Source organism: Papio anubis, unplaced genomic scaffold (assembly GCF_008728515.1).
Source record: "Papio anubis isolate 15944 unplaced genomic scaffold, Panubis1.0 scaffold256, whole genome shotgun sequence".
In the NCBI taxonomy this organism is placed as follows: Eukaryota; Metazoa; Chordata; class Mammalia; order Primates; family Cercopithecidae; genus Papio; species Papio anubis.
Genome location: NW_022162634.1, coordinates 77958 through 99899, shown reverse-complemented (window position 1 = coordinate 99899; position 21942 = coordinate 77958). Strand labels below are relative to the sequence as shown.

At 39.4% G+C, this 21942-nt stretch overlaps 1 protein-coding gene across 9 annotated transcripts in view; it reads left to right on the top strand.

Annotated features, from left to right (window-relative positions):
• The first annotated feature begins 1925 nt into the window (after positions 1-1925).
• Positions 1926-21942, top strand: part of LOC116268530 (F-box/LRR-repeat protein 17-like) — an 87609-nt gene continuing 67592 nt past the window's right edge. For all 9 annotated transcript variants that reach the window (XR_004181441.1, XM_031661818.1, XM_031661822.1 and 6 more), the window contains exons 1-3: positions 1926-3379; positions 16380-16502; positions 19349-19606. Coding sequence is in view for 8 of the 9 variants with exons in the window: in XM_031661818.1 (XP_031517678.1) it covers positions 2381-3379; positions 16380-16502; positions 19349-19606 (1380 nt within the window). In the remaining variant the exon portion in view is untranslated. The remainder of the gene's footprint in view (positions 3380-16379; positions 16503-19348; positions 19607-21942) is intronic.

Here is a 21942-nt window from a genome sequence, read left to right as displayed (position 1 = left end):
TATGTCTTTTTATCGATATATGCTTTTATTTCTCCGGATAAATACCTAGATGTGGGATTGCTGGCTCACAGGGCAGATGTGTATTTATATTAAATGCACAGGTCACATTTTTTTTTTTTTTTTAAATGAGACTGTGTTTCACTACTCTGCTCAAGATGGAGTAGAGCAGCTATTCACATGCATAATCATAACAAACTGGGCTCAAGCGATCCTCACACCTCACCAGCCCTGCTGTAGTTTGAAAGATAGGTACTACCACAACTGGCTCTGACAGGTTAACATTTTTAACATAAAGTTACAAAACATTTTATAATACTCTTGCCTTTTGTGAAAGTGCAGCCGAGTAGAGATGTCAAAGGATCTGTAATAAGTCCTCAAACACTGCTCTGGGGCCCTGGAAGATTCCCCTACAGGCAGATGGATGAAAGTTATGTGGATTATATGTGTAGGTAAATGTAGTTCAGGCAATGCATTTGATAGTGAATAGCATGTATGTCTGTGAAACCTTTTGACAAATATTTGCTTCTAGAATTCCACATCACTGTCATTAGGCTCTGAAAGAAGGATCCCTGAATGTGACAGACTTAAGATTAGTCATTTCTGACAAAGAGGCCAGCATTAACAAATGTTGGATAGCATGTTTGAGTGCAGACTGGGTGGGGCTGGCCACTATAGTGGTAATAGCAATGTAGGTTCCAACAGAGGTCTCTAAGTCACTGGGCCTTGAATACTGCAATATTGCTCCCTCAGTCAGCTCTCTCAAGTTATCCTTAGCAGATTTTTTTTTTTTTTAAACAGCTGCCACTTCACTTCCACCCTTCAGCAGGTAACCAAGCTCTATCTGAAGGAAAATAGAAACCAACAGAAAGGAACTCTCACCTTCCGGCTAGAAACATCCACCTATCTATATTCATCCTTTATCTACCTTTCGTCATTCTCTGTAATCACAATGAAGAAAGTGTCCTTCCTAAAGCACTCTCCATTCTACCTCCTATTTCTCTCATTGGAGTCGCTCATTCCCATTGGTATTTGCTTCCTCCAATTCTTCGCTTGTGAAAGCTAACTTCTCCAGACCAGGTGCCGCTCTAGTAGCTGCCCTAGCTCTCTAGCCTCGATATAGTCAAACCTTCTAACGGACTGCCTGCACAGCTATTTCCTCTTTCTCATCCGAATCACCAAGGTTTGTCATACAGCAGGCACTGCACCGTCATGTTTAAAATATATAACAGACGGCTAGACAGCATTCTGAGGGTGCAGACAATAAAGTGATCTACAGCTTGTAGCCTGGGTGTTGGATGGCTCATTGGGTGGGGAAGCTGTTATCTTTCCACCGTGCACAGGTAATTTGATATATGCTTTCACTCTGAAATAAAGTTGTGGAAAGGCAGTAGTACGCAACAATTAATAAAACAAAAGTGAGTAAACAGTGATGCCGCACAACCAATCAACTCCTCACATGACTTGGGTGCGTATCACCCACCGGCTGCATCTGCCACTCCACCCGAGGCGCGGTCAGCGCCCACGCCGGCCCTTCCGGCGGAACCCGCCTCGCGGCTTCGAAGTGGCCTGGGTTTCCGAGTCAGGGGTGGTGATGGGGGTGGAAGATGAGGGGAAGAGCCGAGCGGCTACCGGCCAATGGCAGCTCTTGAACTTACACCTCGAGACGTCAGCGCGGCTGTGTAAACGGATGTCACACAGCTGGCTCGGAAGTGTCTCCTCCCGCCTTAGAAAGCGGCGCACGCCCAGCAGCTTCGGAAAAACCTTAGGCGGCTGGAGGGAGGGGCGCGCGCCGCACCCCGCGAGCCCAGAGCTCCATACCCTAGCCGGCCGGCTTCTTCCCGTTGTGCCGTGTGGCTGCCGTTCCGGGTGAGCAGCGGGCGCTGGCGTCCCCGACACGAGCGCGCCACCGCAACTGGCTCCGCCCCCTGCCGGAACGGGCCGCGCGTTCCTGCGGCTCCGAGCAGAGTCGCGGGCGCGCGCGCCGGCGGCAGATCCGCAGTTAAAATGGTCCAAGCGGGACCCGGCCTTGCCCCCGCTGCCGCGCTGACTGACTGAGCCGGCTGGCCGGGCCCGGACTGGTCACCTAGCCGGCAGGCTCGCTCGCTCGCTCACTCCCTCGCGTCCCCAAAGCTCGCGCCCATCGTTCTCCCGGCTTCCCTGGGCAAAGCATGTAGCCCCCGTCGGGCACTCCGGCGGCCCGCAGCTGACGCCCACCCCCCACCGTCGCGTGTGTGCCCGTGTGTGCGTGTGTGTGCGCAGGGAGGGCGACCCCGCCGCGGGCCGGGGGCCGAGCCAGCGAGCGGCCTGCCCCGCTGCCAGGAGCCCGCCTCTCTGGGTCTCCCTCCCTCCCGTCCCGGTCCCCCTCCTCGGGGTCTTCTATATGGGCCACCTTCTCTCGAAGGAGCCGCGTAACCGCCCGAGCCAGAAGAGGCCTCGCTGTTGCAGTTGGTGCCGCCGCCGGCGCCCTCTCCTCAGGCTGCCCCGCCGGACCCCAGCCAAGGTGCCCCCTCAACCGGCGGCACCCCGGAGCCGGGACTGCTTCTTCCGCGGGCCCTGCATGCTCTGCTTCATCGTGCACAGTCCCGGCGCGCCCGCCCCCGCCGGCCCAGAGGAGGAGCCGCCGCTCTCGCCGCCGCCGCCGCCGCGGGACGGGGCCTACGCTGCCGCCTCCTCCTCCCAGCACCTGGCGCGGCGCTACGCGGCCCTGGCCGCCGAGGACTGCGCCGCTGCCGCCCGCCGCTTCCTGCTATCCTCGGCCGCCGCCGCCGCAGCCGCTGCCGCCTCGGCTTCGTCGCCCGCCTCCTGCTGCAAAGAGTTGGGGCTGGCTGCGGCCGCCGCCTGGGAGCAGCAGGGCCGAAGTCTCTTCCTGGCCAGCTTGGGGCCGGTGCGCTTCCTGGGGCCGCCCGCTGCCGTGCAGCTCTTCCGGGGGCCGACACCGCAGCCGGCCGAGCCCCTTACGCCCCCCGAAATGGTGTGCAAGCGGAAGGGGGCCGGGGTCCCAGCCTGCACCCCCTGCAAGCAGCCCCGCTGCGGCGGCGGGGGCTGCGGCGGCGGCGGCGGCGGTGGTGGTGGGGGAGGGCCTGCGGGGGGAGGCGCTTCGCCGCCCCGACCCCCCGACGCCGGCTGCTGCCAGGGCCCGGAGCAGCACCCGCAGCCGCTCTGCCCCCCGCCCTCTTCTCCCACCTCCGAAGGTGCCCCTACCGAAGCTGGCGGGGACGCTGTCCGAGCCGGGGGCACCGCCCCCTCGTCCGCCCAGCAGCAGCATGAATGTGGCGACGCGGACTGTCGGGAGCCCCCCGAAAACCCCTGCGACTGTCACAGGGAGCCGTCCCCCGAAACCCCAGACATCAACCAGCTGCCGCCGTCCATCCTGCTCAAGGTGGGTCTGGGCGAGAGGCGCAGGGATGTTTGCTTTCCCCCACCCTCGGCCCCCGCCTCTGAGGCTTTCTCTCTCCTCCCCCTAAACGCGGAGGAGGGGGGTTCCCTGACAGTCTAGGGACGTCCGAAGGGGAGACTGGGAAGCCAGTGGGGCCTCTGCGTATGACCTATTTTTTGAAGTAGGAGCACTTGGAGTCTACTGAATGTCTTTTAATAGCTTGACTCTGTAACCCACCATTCAGGGTTCAGCTATTATTAGAATCCCAACCCAGTCGTTTAGAAACTTCGCAGGTATTCTATGGAAAAGAAAAAAAAAAAATTGGGAAATTTATACTTAGTGGGTAAAGGCTTTGCGTATTAGTATTTGAAGGTCTTCAAACATTACTTTTATGTTTGATGACTGGTAGTTAATGTCAAACAGTTATTATTGAGCATTTACCATAATCAGGCACTGCACCAGAACTTTATATATATAATATCCCATTTATTCCTCCAGTTAAAGCTGCGAGATAAATACTGTTACTATCTTTATTTTATACTAGAAGAAACTGATTTCTCCGTGCTGTGGGCCACTGTTTACAGTAGTGAGTCAGGCAGAAGTGGCCTTTGCTCCTGTGGAGCTGAGTCTAGTGGGGCTTGAAGTGGTCGAATGACTTGTGCAAGGTCACATACAGAAAGTAAAGGGCAGATCTAGGTCTTGAATGAGGGAATTTAAGACCACCTGACTTAAAAACCCCTTTGTTTATGCTATGTTGTAATGCCCTTCTACAGTTTAGCCTTTGCATAAAAGCATGCAGATTACCAGAGGTAAGCACAGATGTATTTTTTGTTGGGAAATGGGTGAGTACAGGTAGGTGTCCTATATGAACTTTGTGTCATTTTCAACTATCAAGGATATTTTGCAGTTTTGTCAATGCTAGTGACAAACTTTAGTTACATAATAGAGTTTTTCTTAAGTTATTAACTTTTTTCCTCTTTTTCTGTCTTCTCCCACCCTACCCTATCTGGAGCTTAATAAATATAAACCATTTTCATTGTGGATGATACTAGAGACTATCCATAAATAATCTTGATAAGAATTTGGCTACTTTTACCGTTACTGAAGTAACTGTCAGTAATTACAATTGTTATTGTCACCAATATAGTTTCTGTGACTAGACTTTTTGCATATTTACAGTACTGTGTGTTTGGGTCTTTTTTACTGTGATATTAATGTTCTTGTGAATGATACAGCAAGAAGGTGGGAAAACTTACATTTCCTTGTGTCAAAATGTAATGATCTAATTCTTATGGAGGTCTACTTGTTGAAAGAGTAATTCCCTACTCTTTGTGTGCAGAGGTGCATTTTAGGACAAAGGGAACTTTCTTGAGTCCTTTAAATCACTGGATGATATGGATAAATAAAATATCAACAAATATTTGGTATAGAAATTTGATTGCTCTCTTCTTATTTGGCAAATAAGACTGTTTCAAAATGAACCAAAACAAAGCCAGGTACCTTCTACTTTTTTACTTAAACCATTATTTCATGAGGTAAAAAACATTTTAATGCCAAGAAAAAAAAAGGGGGACATGGGCTCATAATAAAGAGAAACTCTAATAGAATAAAATAAACTTATTCTATTAATACCGCATTGTTCTTTTTCATATTTTTTCCTGAGGATTGTTGAAAACTTTGTCTAAAGGACATATGGGAATTACCATGGACTTGCCCTATTGTGTGTATTTGGACATGTTATGTAGATTTCCATTCCTTGTATTAGAAAACTCTAATAAAGATTCTCTGTCTGAGTCTGATGGTCCTAGTGGTATTCAGCACGAAGTGAGTTGTACTATCTGGGATGAATTGAATTAGTGATTGTTCAGTGTCTGCCAACCCCAGTTTTTGGGTGCAGAGACTCTGGATTCATAGTCTTGTTGAATGCTCTCTCTCCTTTAAGTGCAGTGCCTGGCATATAGTAGCACTCAGTAAATACTTACGAACGAATGTATGATCAGGTGTTTGGAGTCTGGGCTCTGAGACTCAGGGTGAATATGCCACACCACGAAGAGATATTTCTAAGCAATGTCCATATTCTGACTGGAGTTACTGTTTGAGCCATGGTAGAGCCATGTGGTGGTGAAAGAGTTCTAGCTCTGCTGGTAGGGACTGGAGTTGTTTGACTTGGAGCAGAGAAGACTTAAGGAGCTATGACCATTTTTCTTTTCTAATATTAGAAGGGTTGTTGCATAGAGAGGCACAAGTCCATCATCGCTATTGGAAAACATTCTTAGAAATTACACCCTTTTCTCCTGGTAGTGAGTCAATAGCTATTATAATTGTATTGCTTTTGCTTTATTTTTTATGCTATGAAGTTACTATAGCTGTAAAAACAAACAAACAAAAAAAACAAACGAGGCCGGTAGAATTTGGGAGAGAAATGTGAGAATGTTTAAGAATTTAAAGGATTTTTTTTTGGGAAAGCTACCATACTTGCCTTTTTTTTTTTTTTTAATGGCGGAGGAGAAAAACTAAATGATGTGTTGCATCATAGACTGATTTTTGGCTCAATATCAGTAAGGATGTTTTTCTTTTGTGTAGGTTAATAAATATTACCTGCTTTAAAGCAGTGAAAAATGCATTTTAATAGTTTCTTTAAAAAGTTGTTTAGCTTTGCCAAAATATCCTGTTTTATGCTTATTACCCACATCTTAAATTTCTTCACTTGGATAAACCAAATCTGGATTTAGTCAATGGCCTGTGGTTTATAACAGCCATACCACTTTTACAAAAAAGATAACAGCTAAAGTCAGGCATGTTTCAGACAAGATGCTACTTGGTTCCAGTGACCATGCCCTACATGTTGATTGTTAACTGACAAATTAGCCCTTTAAGACCGCATAGTCCTTTAACCTTAAAAATATGATCTAGGCCTCCTAAATTTTTATTTTCTCATTTATAAAATGAGGAGGACGGGCATAAAAATATTCACAAGAAATGTACTTTCACCTGTGGCTGCATGAAGAGTTTGGTGAATCCTTTCCACACACAAAAAAGTATAAAACTGGCAAAATTGCCCAAAACTATTTGAACTCTGGAAATCAACCAAAAGCAAAGAAAAACACGGAGAAACATTTATTCTTAGGAAAACTGTTAGAGCTTCAGGTAAGAATAGTGCAAGTCTACAGCATTCTCATGTAGGCTTCTAATGTGACCTCCTGTCCCAGCACTTTTGGCAAGAACTGTAGTTTGGAAAACCAGCAGCTTTGCTGCCAGCGAGTTGATTCAATTTGGGGCAATGAATAAAAACCTTTGTCGATAAAATGTACTGAACTTGGTAGGGAAAAAGAACGAAAAACCATGTATTTGCTCCTTTAAGGTTGTAGTGCCAGTTGGGGTGAGTGGAAGACATTAAAAGGCAGACCCTGGAAATGAGAGAACCGTAAAGGGATGACCACTCCACATATCCTGGCATATTGTGGAACTATGCACATGTGTAGGGGAGACCTGAGGTTTTCTAACTGAAAGCAAGGGCCAAGGCAGATGAGAATTCTCTAAGCTTTGAATGTGCCCTTCTTAACCCACACACAGATTGAAGAGCAGGCTCAAGCTGTTTGAGCATATCTTTGGCATATTCATAGCTAAAAACTAAGCTGTTCAAACACAGGATGACTCCCTAGAAAGCCAGGCTAAAATATATATATGTGAATTAAAATCTGAACAGAGGTAGTCACACTGCCCAGAACACAGATTCCACAGTTTAGGGCCAGACATGCTAAAAGGCTTAGAAATATACAATTCTGCACTGGCGGCCAGGCGTGGTGGCTCACACCTGTAATCTCAGCTTGAACCTGCGAGGTAGAGATTGCAGTGAGCCGAGATCATGCCGCTTCACTCCAGCCTGGCAACGGGGTGAGACTCCGTCTCAAAAAAAAAGAAAAAAAGAAAAAAATATATACACTGGCTGTGTCATCCAAAATGTCCAGTTTCTAACAAAAAATTTTAAGACACATAAAAGAGACCCATACTGAGGGAAAAAGAAGGCAGTTAATAGAAACTGACTCTGAGTGAGCCTAGAGATTAGACTGAGCAAAGACTTCAAACTGCTATTATAAACATGGTAAAAGAAAGGAAACATTATTTAAATAATTACAGGAGAATATGATGACATTGACCCAACAAATTGGAAATCTCAATAAACAAATGAGAGCTTTAAAAAAAGTTTTATTCTTTTTGATGCTATTATAAATGGAAGTGCTTTCTTAATTTCATCTTCAGATGATTCATTGCTAGTATATAAAAATATTTGTGGCTGGGTGCGGTGGCTCATGCCTGTAATCCCAGCACTTTGGGAGGCCAAGGTGGGTGGATCACGAGGTCAGGAGATCGAGACCATCCTCGCTAACATGCTGAAACCCCATCTCTACTAAAAAAACAAAAAAATTAGCCGGGCGTAGTGGTGGGTGCCTGTAGTCCCAGCTACTTGGGAGACTGAGGCAGGAGAATGGCGTGAACCCGGGAAGCGGAGCTTGCAGTGAGCCGAGATTGTGCAACTGCACTCCAGCCTGGGCGACAGAGTGAGACTCCGTCTCAAAAAAAAAAAAAAATTGCTTATTAGTTCTAACATTAATTTTTGTGTTTATTCTCTGGGATTTTCTCTATATAAGATCATGAAATCTGTGAATATAGGATGTTTTAATTCCAGTTCCCCAATCTGGATGCCTTTTATTTATATTCCATGTCTAATTGCCTTGGCCAGAATCTCCAGTACAGTGTTGCGTAGAAGTCGTGATGCCTACATCCTTCTTTTGTTTCCAATTTTGGGGAAAAACTTTTAGTCTTTTACCGTTAAGTATAATGATTTAGGGGTTTTGGGTAGATGCTGTTTCTCAGGTTGAGGAAGTGTTCTTTTATTCCCATATTTCTGAATGTTTTAATCAAGAAAGGGTGTTGGATTTTGTCCAGTGCTTTTTCTTGAATCAATTGAGATGATCTTTTTTTTTTAAACCTTTATTCTATTAATATGGTGTGTTACATGGGTTTTTTTCATATGTTGAACCATCCTTGCATTCCAAGGGATAAATCCTACTTGGTCATGGTGTATAACCCTTTTACTATACTGTGGATTTAGTTTCCTTATATTTTATTGAAGATTTTCACATCTGTATTCATAAGGGACATTGGTCTGTAGTTTTTTGAGATTTCTTTGCCTCGCTTTGGTATCAGAATATGCTGGCCTTATAGGATGAGTTAGGAAGTGTTATCCCATCCTCTCATTTTTTGGAAGAATTTAAGATAGATTGGTTTTCATTCTGATTTAAGCATATTACTAGTGAAGCTATCTGGTCCTTGTCTTTTCTTTGTTGTAAGTTTTTTGTTTTTTATTACATATTCCATCTTTTTACTTGTTGTACATCCATTCAGATTTTCTGTTTCTTTTGAGTCAGTTTTTATAGTTTATATTCTAGGAATTCGTCATCTATTTCATCAATTTGGCAGCACACAATTACAGTATTCTCTTATAATTGTGTACTTTTTGTAAGGTTGGTATTAATGTTCCCATTTTTATACATGATTTTAAAATTTGAATCTCTCTTTATTCTTAGTCTAGCCAAAATTTTGTGTGTGTGTGTGTGTGTGTGTGTGTGTGTGTGCGCAGGGTCTCTGTCACCCAGGCTTGAGTGCAGTGACGTGATCATAGCTTATAGCTATGTAAATGGAAGTGCAGCCTTAAACTCCTGGGCTCAAGTGGCTTTCCCTCCTCTCAGCCTCCTGAGTAGCTGGGTCCACAGGCATGCTGGCGCATGCCTGGTTAATTTCTTAAATAATTTTTGTAGAGACAGGGTCTTGCTGTGTTTTCCAGACTGATCTCAAACTCCTGGCTTCAAGCAGTCCTCCCACTTTGTCTTCCCAAAGTGCTGGGATTATAGGTGTGAACCATTGTGCTTGGCCTGATCATGTTAAAGAATAAACTTTTGGTTTTGTTGATCATCTGTTATTTTTCTAGTCTATATTTCATTTGTATTAGCTCTATTTTTTCCCCTTGTTTCTGCTTGGTTTGTGTTGAGTTTTTTCAATAGTTTCTTAAGGTAGAAGTTTAGGTTGCCAATTCAAGATCTTTCTTCTTTTTATGTGTGGTTACTTGTATCTGTATCCCATATATTTTGCTATATGTTTTTGTTTTCATTAATTTCAAATTATTTTCAATTTTCTTTATTAGTTCTTCTTACTTGTTGATTGTTAAAATTTTCATGTATTTGTGAAATTTCCAGATTTCCTCCTGTTAGTGATTTCCCCTCCTCTTCCCTCCCCTCCCTTCTCCTCTTTTCTTTCATTTTTTGAAACAGAGTCTCTGTATCACCCAGGCTGGAGTGCAGTGGCGTGATCATGGCTCACTGCAACCTCTGCCTTCTGGGCTCAAGTAGTCCTCCCACCTCAACCTCTCTAGTACCTTGGATTACAGGTGTGCGTGCCACCACGCCCACCTAATTTTTGTATTTTTTTTTGTAGAAATAAGAGTTTTGCCATGTTGCCCAGGCTGGTCTTAAACTCCTGGGCTCAAGTGATCTGTTTCCCTCGGCCTCCCAAAATGCTGGAATTATAGGCCTGAGCTGCCGTTCCTGGCCTCTGTTACTGATGTCCAATTTCCTTTCATTGTCATTGGAAAAGATACTTTGTATGAGCTTAATATTTTAAAATTTGTTGAGACTTGACTTGTAGTGTAGTATTTTAGACTTCGGTCTTTGAGAATGTTTTTACACACTTCAGAAGAATGTGTATTCTGTTTTGTGTAGTGTTCTAGAGATATCTGATAGGCCCAGTTTAAGTTTTGTTCAGGTATTCATTTTACTTCTTCATCTCTTGTCTGGTTATTCTGTCCATTATTAAAAGTTGTGTGTTGCGGTCTCCAAGCATTAATGCAGAACTCTTTTTATTTTTTTTTTCTTTTCAATTCTGTCAGTTTTTGCTATATGTATTGTTCCATGCTTTTACTCTCAATCTGTATATAGTTTTGGATCTAAAGTGAGTCTCTTGTAAACAGTTTATAATTGGATTGTGTTTTTAAGTTTCATCCTGTCATTCATTGTGTCTTTCTTTTTGAGACAGGGTCTCAGTCTGTTGTCCAGGCTGGAATGCAGTGGCATAATCACAACTCACTGCAGCCTCGACCTCCTGGGCTCAAGCTATTCTCCAACCTCAGCCTCCCATGTAGCTGAGACCATAGGTGCATACCACCATGCCTGGTTAATTTTGTCATTTTTTTTTTTTTTTTTTTGTGGAGATAGGGTCTTGCTATGTTGCCCAGGCTGGTCTTGAACTCCTGGGCTCAAGTGATCCACTCAACACAGCCTCCCAAAAGTGCTAGGATTGCAGGTGTGAGCCGCTGTGCCTGGCCTTGGCCCTATGTGTCTTAACTGGAAAGTTTAGCCCGTTTACATTTAGTGTAATTAGTGATAAGGAAATGCATTTACTATTTTATTGTTTGTTTTCTCTATGTCTTATATATTATTTGTCAATTCCTCTGATGCTGTTCTTTATGTCAGGTATTTTCTAGTGTACCATTTTGATCCCCTTCTCATATGTACATATAATTCTCACATTATATAAATAAATGTAACATATCTAAATATATTAATATAAATCAAAAGTATAAATATGTTAATATATTTAAATATGTTATATAAATAATCTATAACTCTAAAGTATAAATATATTAATATATTTAAATATATTATCTTTATATAATGTGGGAATTATATGTATATATGAGAATTACATATATAAATAATTATATGTGTATTTCATAGTATTTGCCCTGGGGGTTGTAATTAACACTATATATTATAACAATTTAGTTTGAATTAATACCAGTTTAGTTTCAGTGGTATATAAAAGCTTTGCTCCTGTATTTGTTGTTACTGACACAAGTTACAGCTTTATGTATTTTGTGCCAATCAATATGGATTCATAATTACTGTTTTATGTAGTCTTTTAAATCATATAGCAAAGAGGAGGCATTACAAACCAAAGACACATTAATATGCACTTTTATGTCTACCTATGTAAATACCAACAATTACTGGTGTCCTTTATTTGTTTTGTGATTTTAAGCCACTGTCTGATGCCCTTACATTTCAGCCTGATGGACTCTTGATAGCATTTCTTTTAGGGGAAGTCTACCAGTCACAGACTTCCTCAGTTTTTGTTTATCTGGAAAGATCTTAATTTTGCCTTTATTTTTAAAGGGTTGTTTTACCAGATAGAGGATTCTTGGTTGACAGTTTCCTTTCAGCATTTTGAATATGTTATCCCACTGCCTTCTGGTCTCCAATGTTTCCGGTGAAATATCAGTTGTTAATCGTATTGAGTGTCCTTTTCATGAGTTGCATTTTTCTTGCTGCTTTCAGGGTTCTCTCAGTTTTTGTCTTTCAACAATTTGATTATGATGCATCTTGATGTGGATCTTTTTGCATTTATCCTGCTTGGAATTCATTGAGTTTATGAGCTAGATTAATGTCTTTCATCAGATTTGGAAAGTTTTAGCCATTATTTCTTCAAATATTTAAGCTCTTTCACTCTCTCTTCTTCTGTGACTCCAATTATATGCATGTTTGGTGGTGTTCCACAGATATGTTCATTTTCCTTCAGTCCACAGACTCGGTAATTTTCATTTTAATTTTAATTGACCTATTTTTAGGTTTGCTGATTCTTTCTTCTTTAGAGGTTCAAGGGATTTTGATGCTTCTCAAGAAAGAGATATGATTATAAGAGGTGGTAACACACAGCAAGCTTCATTTGGTGGCAGTTGGACAGGATTCCATGAGAGGAAAATTCCTTTACAGCATGAAGCTGTGCAGAGACTTACAGTGAGGTAGACCACCACCCAGAAGGGGAGAAGGGCAAGGCAACCCTTGTGGGGTACAGGAGAATTGGAGAGCAGGCTTACCTGTCTGGGTGATGTCACTCAGCAGCATGGTGGGATGTGTAAAAAATTGAGTTTGGTACTAGCGGGCTCTTGAGCTAATGAGTCTCATCCTTCAGTGATGAAATAACCTAAGGACCAATACACAGAGGTCATCTTTGGCTCATTTATATAACACTTCTGCTTGCTCTAATCTGTTTAATCTCTGTGGTGAATTTTTAAATGTCAGTGATTGTATAATTTAGTTCTAGAATTCTTATTTGATTTATTTTCATAATTTCTACTTTTTATTAGTATTCTCTATTTGGTGAGACGTTTCTACTTGGTTCTCATAATTTCCTTTAGTTCTTGGTCCGCAATTTTCTTTAAGTCTGTAAGCATGTCTTAAATTGTTGTCTTTGTCTAGTAAGTCCAACGTCTGGGTTTCCTCATGGGCAGTTTCTTTTCATTTCCTTTTTTCTTGTGAATGGACCAGCAAACTGTGGCCCTTCACAGGCCAAATCCACTGTCAGTTTTTGTAAATCATGTTTTATTGGCACATAGTTGTACACATTCATTTATGTTTTGTGTGCCAATAAAAGTTTATTTGGTTATCTGGCTAGAAAGATGGAGTGTCTCTGAGAGATACAGCCACCTGTGCTGCTGTGTGGTTTTGCATAACTGGAGCTGCTTTTATGATAAAATTAAGAAACAGTAGTGGGGATTCCTTGCTTACTTATTGCTTACTTATTACTTATTCCTTGCTTACTTATTGGTGAGTCCTCTTCACCAATTCTTTTGGCCAGAATGGTGGGTTTACTTTTGGGGTCTGTATTGCAGCTCTGCTACTGCCATAGCATTTGAGACATAGCCAATAGGGAGAAAAGAGAAAAGGAGAAGAAAGGAAAACCAAAAATCAAGATTCTTCTCACATTCTCTGTCTTGCAGAGGCCCATTTTCCTGGTCCTTTGTCCAGAAAGATAGCTTTTTCTCTGAATTTTTGTTGATATTTACCTCCTATGCATTTCTGTACAGGGCCACCCTGAATTCCATGCTAGGGGATTAAAGGGGGAAACAAAAAAAAAAACCCCAGGAAACTCATCTCTGTTATTGGCCATTCTTCAAATTTTGGTACCCTTCCACAATCCGTCACTAACTTTTTAGAGTTTTGAGGTAATTGCTTTTAGTATATTGTTCAGAAATTTCAGTTGTAATGTCTGCAAGTGAAAGGCTGTAGTGGGCTTAATACATGTTTGCTGGCATGGGAGACAAATTTGCTAGTGACTTTTATGGTTTTTTTTTTTTTTTTTGAGACGAAGTCTTGCTCTGTTGCACAGGCTGGAATGCAATGGTACGATCTTGGCTCACTGCAACCTCCACCTTCCAGGTTCAAATGGTACTCCTGCCTTAGCCTCCTGAATAGCTGGGACTACAGGCACGCGCCACCATGTCTGGCTAATTTTTGTATTTTTAGTAGAGACAGAGTTTCACCATTTTGGCCAGGCTGGTCTTGAACTCATGACTTCATGGTCCACCGGCCTCGGCCTCCCAATGGGATTACAGGCGTGAGCCACCATGCCCGGCCACTTTTATGATATTCTGTACTTCTCACTAGACATGTTGGAGGAAAAGCTGGTTGTGAAGGGAACAGGCAGTCGTTTTCCCAAGGCCCAAGATTTAAACATAGTAGAGATTCTAGCTTATATGTTTACAACTTTTGTCCATATAGAGGTACGTTGTTTCGGTCATAATTATAATTGAAATCATTTATGTATTACAACAAATCCTTGACTAATAGCCTTTAGTTCAACATCATTTTGTTATAATGTTGATGAGAGAAAAAAAAAAAAACAATTCCTAGCCGGGCCCACTGTCTGTGTAGAGTTTGCATGTTCTCCCCATGCCTGCACATGTTTTCTCTGGGTACTCTGATTTGGTTTCTTCCCACATCGCAAAGCTGTGTACATTAGGTTGTGTATAAGGTGTGCATATGTCTAGATGGTACTGGTATGAGTGAGTGTAGGTGTGCCCTGTGGTGCATTGGTGCCCTGTCCATTATTAGTTCCTACTTTGTGCCCTGACCGCTGGTCACCTGCAACCCTGAACTGGAATAATTGGGTAAATAATGATCTTGTTTTTATTAATTTTTTTAAATGTATAGCTCACATTTATTTCAGTGTTTAATCTTATTTAACAATTCCTTTAAATTAATATCTTTTATATTCAGTTTTATTTGATTGCCTCAAAAGTATCTTCTTAGAGTTGGTTCAATTCTGGTTGTCAGTGTGGCCCACACATGGTATTTGTTGATATAGCTTTTAATTTTCCAAGATTTGTTTTGGCCCTCATCCTGACCCTAATCATCTTTTTATGATGTAACTTTTAAAAATTATTTTTTAGAGTAGATGTTATTTTGGAATAATTTTATTTTTATTGTATATAGTTAAAATATATGTTTTGACATGGAATACTTTTAGATTTATAGAAAAATTGCAATGATAGTACAGAGATTTCCTCTGTATTCCTTACCTAGTGTTGATGAAAGCAGTCAAACTCTGTAAAATATTTGAAGAGATTTACTCTGAGCCACATGTGAGTGATCAGTGGCCTGTGACACAGTCCTCAGGAGATCTTGAGAACATGTGCCCAAGGTGGTTGGGCACAACCTAGTTTTGTACATTTTAGGGAGACACGAGACATAAGACATACATTGGTTCGGTCCAGAAAGGAGGGACAGACTCAAAGTCAGGGCTTCCAGGTTATAGGTAGTTAAAAGATAAAAGGTTGCATTCTTTTGGGTCTTTTATCAGCCTTTCGCTGAATACATAATTTACACCTGAGGGGGTGTAGAGGCATAATCACTTTTGCCTTAGTCTGACTCAGAGAACCTGCATTTTAATAGAAACAGTCTGGCAGAGGAAGCAATCAGATATGCATTTGTCTCAGGTGAGCAGAGGAATGAGCGTGTTCTGTCTTCATTTGTCCCACATCTGTGAAGAGAAGCTATCAATTTACGTGGTCAGGGTGAAATTCAACAGAATTGCTTTAGGGTCAAGATCTTGAGGTCCACAGAGAATTTCCTTGTGGTCAAATTGTGAGGGAAGTACGTAGCTTTTTTTTTTTTTTAAATCCTTGTAGCTATCTTATTTAGGAATAAAATGGGAGGCAGGCTTGCCTGATGCAGTTCCCACCTTGACTTTTGTCTTTGGCTTAGCGATTTTGGGGTCCCGAGACTTATTTTCCTTTCATACCTGTTTGCTTTCCCTGATTTTATTTTCTTCTGACACTGTGGTACATTTGCCAAAACTATGAAATCAGCATTGGTACATTACTATTAGTTAAACTCCAGTCTTTATGTGGTTTCACCAGTTTTTCCATTAATGTCTTTTTCTGTGCCAAGGATCTAACTGGGTACCATTAGTTGTCATTCTTTCTTAGTTTCCTCTGGACTGTGATACTTTCTGTCTTTTTTTTTTTTGTTTTTCATGACCTTGAATTTTTTGAGGAGTTTTGATTCAGTATTTTGTAGAATGTCCCACATTTGGTATATATATTTTCTTTATTATTAGATTGGGGTTATGAATATTTTGGAAAAGATACCATAAAGGTTAAGTACCTTTCTTATGATTTACTTTTGTTTTTCTTTTTTTCTTAAATCATATATGAAAAGTTCTCGTGGCTCCAAGGTCAAACTGTGAAACTTCAGAGTAATCTCAAGTTTATCATTCTTTCTTCCCTAGTCTTTTTTCCCTTCCCAGAAAGGTAAATAGTTTTTTTTTTTTTTTAAATTAGTTTTTGGTTTATGCTTTCAATTCTTTGTTGTTGTTGTTGTTTTTTAAATATAAACAAATACAAAGATGTACATGAACACACATGTCAGTACATGCCTGTTCTCTTCCCCTCGTCTTCTTACAGAAAAGATAACATCAGTTCGTTTTTAGCTCCTATATCATAGTTTCTCTTTAAAGTGGTCTCTTTCAGTGACTTACAGTAATGGCCAGTTTTATTCAAGAAGGTTTTCTTTTTAAAAAGTTAACTTTTTCTAACTATAATAGAAACCTTTTCCTGTGCCTTGAAAATGTTTAGCACATATTACATGGTACCATTTTTTATTCACAGATATTTTCCAATTTGTCACTGGACGAGCGTTGCCTTTCTGCATCATTGGTTTGCAAGTACTGGCGTGACCTTTGTTTAGACTTCCAGTTTTGGAAGCAGCTGGATCTTAGTAGTCGTCAGCAGGTATGGAATTGAATTCTAAGTAACAGTCATATGACCTACTCAAAAAATATCTTTATTCCTCTTCAGAAATCTTTACTTTCTTCTTGTTTTTTAAGATAGTTCAAATGACTATAATCTACAGCTTCATGCTTTTGTAGTTTTTTGTGTATATGATTTCAAGTTAAAGCTAGATTCTCATAGTAAACAAGATGGTTTTTCATGTAGATTGGTAATTTAGGGTTGCTTTTTAATTCTTTTTGTCTTTGTCTTTTTTCATTACCTTTTCAAAAAGTTATTAAACTTCTTTCTGTGGGAGATCATATTACAAATAGTTTAATAGTAGAAAATGATGGCAAACATTTCTGTAGCACTGCCTCTGTGCTGTGTACTGTTCTAAGGACTTTATACATATTAATTCATTTGATCCACCCAACAACTCTGTGAGTATATACTATTATTTTTTTCTGGTTTACAGATGAAGAAATGGAAGTAAAATGGGCTACGATAACCTTTTTTTTTTTCCTTAACTTTCCTTTTGGTGGACTTTCTACTCTTCCTGTTGCTTAGCTGCCTAATGTGTTTTATAGGGGCACAAATTAGGAAAAAAGAGTTTGTGGTGTTTATTGCAAACAGTTTTTTTTGGACTTGTTAGATTCCATTTTTAAAACTTGATGACATTTGGCATTAGAAGTTTGTAAAAATATCAATAAGAATAGCATTTTATTGAAGTACTAAACCTGGTCTAAGTTCTGCCGTGGTATATTACTACTGGTGTGCTGATAAATGTTTAGCAACTGGCTTTAAAAAAAGCCCTGATTTGTAATATTTGCCAATTTCTATTACATAAAAACTCCCACCATGACCAGTGTCAAGCTACATGTTATGCCATTGAATGCAGATTTGGAAAGAGGGGCACACTATAAACTCTTGTGAGTTGCTACGAGCCAGCTCCAGCACACTGGTAGTGTATGTGTTTGTGTGTGTGTAACACACACTTTAACCCAGTTAAGCAAGCTCACAAGGATTTGTGTATAAGTTGTTCCCTTTCTGTTTTTCTGCTTCATTGGTAAGAGATTAAAACAATTAAGATAATTGTTATTTACCTGCTTGGGTTCATGATATTTATGTCCAAGGAAAATGGTGAGGGAGTTAGTTGTGGGCAGTAGAATGGAGAGCAGATATGTGTAAAGCAATCTATTGACTTGCTGCATCATTGCTCTTGAATGTTTGAGTTATTTATTATGAACTCAGACTAAGAATAGCTTCCTCTTCCACCCCCAACCCCCTCCCCACCCAGCCCGCTGCTGGTAGTAAGGTGTGGAGATGAAAAAGTAAAAAATAAAAGCAGAGGTATGTCAGAGTTTTAACTTTTCTGAGAACTGTGTTTATGTTGTTTCCAACAAGTGTAAACAAAGATAGTTTTATCTTTGGCTCTTACTCCAAGTGCTGCTTAACAGTGTAGTTCTTTCCTTCTATTCTACATTTCATTTGCGTTTTCTGTCTCCTTTATTTTTACTGAAAGGACTTGAATAACGTTAACTTTGTTTTGTATTTTGGAAATGTGATTGGTCACAGAATATGTATAGGCTAGTTTTAAAACAAAAATTCAGATGACCATCTGAATTTTTCACTAGATGAATTGAGTCTTCTGTGAAAAGCTTTTTGATGTGGACATTTCTATATAGTCTTTGGTGTTTTGATATGCAAAATAGTGTATTTTCTAACCTATGAATTATATGTGAGGTACTGTTTCTCATAGAAACAGTAAAAGATTTAAAAACTTATGTGCTGTGGTATCATCTGATATCAAGTATAAAAGTAAAGATTCATATAACATTATTACTGATGTATACTGTTTCATGGGTTACAAATGGAAAGTGAAACATTGAAAATCTCAATATAGTTTTGTTTGTGGTGAGTTTTTGCTGAATTTGAATTTTCCCACTAAGGATAGATTTTTAGGCTTTTAATGAAATGAATACATATCCTTTGTTGGTATCTTCTGATACCACTTCTGACATCAAGTATGTGGAGTTTTTCCACACTAACAAATAATTTTCTGACACTAACTGGTTGTACAACAATTTAATTCAGCTAACTCCCAGAGGTATCATTGAGTTTAAGGGCTCAGTCCCACAAGACTAGCCACACTTCAGATGTCAGTTGCAAGTCCCAGAAGCCACCTGAACTTCTCACTGACAAATTATAAACTTGTGAGTTCCCTTAATTTCTTTCTCGGTTTTGATAGTTAGCCACAACTATTCACAGAATTGTGGAAAATACTTATTATATTTACTGGCTTATTATAAAAGATACAGCATATAGCTTAGGGCCAGCCAACTGGAAGAGATGCAGAAGGCAGGGTATGGAATATACCTCCCTCTCAGCACTGTGATGTGTTTACCATCTGAATCTCTGTCATTTGAGTTTCTATAACCCAATTTCCAGCTTCCGTCCTCTCCTGTAAGTAGTGCTGAAAGTAATCACCCTTTAATCAAGGGTTTAGTTTTTCTGGTAAACAGTCCCCATCCTGAAGCCATCTAGGCGTCCCACTCTAAGTCACTTCATTAGTATGAACTCAGGTATGGTCTAAAGGGCTTGTTATGAGTAACTAAAGAAATTCTATTGCTTAGGAGATTCCAAGAGTTTTGGGAAATCTGTGGCAAGAATTTGGAACAAAGACCAAATACAATATTTTTATTATACCAAATTCTTGTTATGCTTCAATATTAAGATGGTTTCTCTTTTGATTGTATTGTTCATGCTGTAATCTAATTAGTATATTGTTTATTGTGGAACATTTAAAGAATGGAAAATAAATTTTTGTTTTTAGCAAAAGTTTAAATTTATTACTTTTTCTCTTCCAGGTCACTGATGAATTATTGGAAAAAATTGCATCAAGAAGTCAGAATATAATTGAAATCAACATTTCTGATTGTCGCAGTATGTCTGATACTGGCGTATGTGTTCTAGCATTTAAATGTCCTGGACTTCTTAGGTATACAGCCTACAGGTGTAAACAACTTTCTGACACCTCTATTATTGCGGTTGCCTCTCACTGTCCTTTACTTCAGAAAGTGCATGTAGGCAACCAGGACAAACTTACTGATGAAGGACTCAAGCAGGTAAATTTTAGCATTTATAAAGTGATTTTACTTGAATTAATTCAAAATGTTTTCTAGCAACAACATTTTAAATGGTTATGTTAAAAATAATTCCCAGAGACTCAAGTGAGTCATCTTTTTTACCTATTAATGAGTATTTGTTTAGATTAGTTAACTAGAGTGCCGTGGTTATAATCAGTAAATTAACTGCTGTGTTTTGTAGTGAGAGCCTGAACTTCTGTGACCAGCCATTTTATAAATTTATGCTTTTGTTACTTAAATTTTTTTTACCACATTTTGCTTTGGGCAACTGCATAGTTTGGGTCAGCATGAGGTTTTAAAAATTAACTTTTAATTCCCCTTTTATTATACTAGATGACATACATACTTAAATATCTAAATGTTGAAGGGATAAATGGAAGTCCAAATTGAAGATTTTAAAAGTTAGAAGAAAGGGCTAATTACCTATATTTGGTACAATAAGGGGTTAAAAATAGTATTATGCATACTTTCTGTTAATTACACTTCCTTTGGAAATGGCATTTAAGGTTTCTTGGCTCAGAGTGGATTATTTATTCAACAGATGAATATCCTTAAATTTAAACCTTATACATGAATTAACTGAAAGCTTGGTATAAGAAGAAATTTGGGAAGACTCTATCCTAAATAGTGAGTACTGAGTGTGTCAGTACAACTTATATATTAAGAATGTTACCAACTTATAAGGGAGCCTCTTTTGTTTGCAAAGGCATATTGTGCAAAGAGACTTACTTGTTTTAATATTTTTCTTGATTCATTTCTGCTATGTACAGGATTATTTACTAGCAAAGCATTTCATGAAGTTCTTAAACATATTAAGTTTTTTATGAAGAAATATATATTTTGTGTGTATAGCATGATTTTATTTACTTTGATGGAAATTTCTCAGCAATTTATCTTCACAATGAAACATTTCAAAAAGGTATATGTATTTATTAAGAACTGGAATAAATCTATTTCATATTTAATTCTGATATAACACAAATAGGTAATAGTTTAGCAGACTTCTTAGGGTATACCTAGTAATTTTTGTGAAAAAGAGTAAGATTGTAGTCATGGTTGAAGTAGAGAAGGAGCAAAATTTAATATGCCAATCAAGTATTATGAATTTATCTTATATTTACAACTTTGAGAGTAATCATGTAAATCTTCCCTAGAATGTGAGGTGTTTTGGAGCCTGTTACTTAGATGTTTCCTTCAGATGTTTATGGTTTCTGAATTATGAATTAGTTACATGTGAGGTAATATTCTGATAAAAGTAGCAAAACGATCAAATTTTTTTCCCCTTAGGTAGTTTTCTTCGTAAGTAATTACGTAGGATCTCATTGCAGTGTAGAGAATATTTTCCTATACTTAAGACTGCTGTAGCAGGGTATGTTTGATTTCCTAATAGACTCTTTCCTCTGATGGAATAGTGTTATGGGTATAGTAGAAAGAGAATTGCTTTCATATATACATAAAATAGAAATTAAGTTTTATGAAACAATACATATCCTTATGTGCAATGCACATTGATATTATCTATTCTGTTCTATTATGTTAAATGTTGGCCTTGACCCATTCACTAAATTAATTTTATGACCTAGTGATATTTCATAAATCTAACTATGGATTTGTATTATGGTTTTAGTAAACTAACAATGTTATGTTAAAATGTATAATAGAGTTACAAAAGCCAAAGAGGGAACTAGCCATAATTGATGACTTACCTGGGACTGTTATTTTTTCTTGAACTCATTAATTTAGCAATTGACTGAATTGTTGATTCTACAGATTAAGTTGTTGCAGGGTTCTGTTTTTTTCCTCTTCTGTCAGTAAAAATTGACAAATGTTTTAGAATGATATATGTAAATTTTATTGATAATTTCTTTAAAATATATTTTCTTTATAACTGCTATAATTTTGATTGACTTTAGCGGATACCAAATATGTGTGCCTTTTGAATTCTGTCAGTTTGTTTACAAAAAGAGTTGCTTAAAGCATTTCAATTTGGAGCTCTAATAGATGTAGACTCTAATGTTTTAAATATCAGATTCTGCTTAACGATATTTCTTAAACATGGTGAAGCACCTAAAAAAGTCAGGCTGGTTTTGGCTGAATACTATCCTCTTTGTGAAATACCACCCTGAAATATTTATATTTTATGTTCGTAATAGTTACTCAAAATAATTTAACCAGTGGAATGTGTTTCTATTATATATATATATCTTTTAAAACTACAATCATGTATCTAGGGGAAAAATCTTATTTAGGAATAAGAGGCTGTTTCAATTTTCTGAAGTTTTGTTATCATCTAGCACTTGCCAGCAAACAAACGA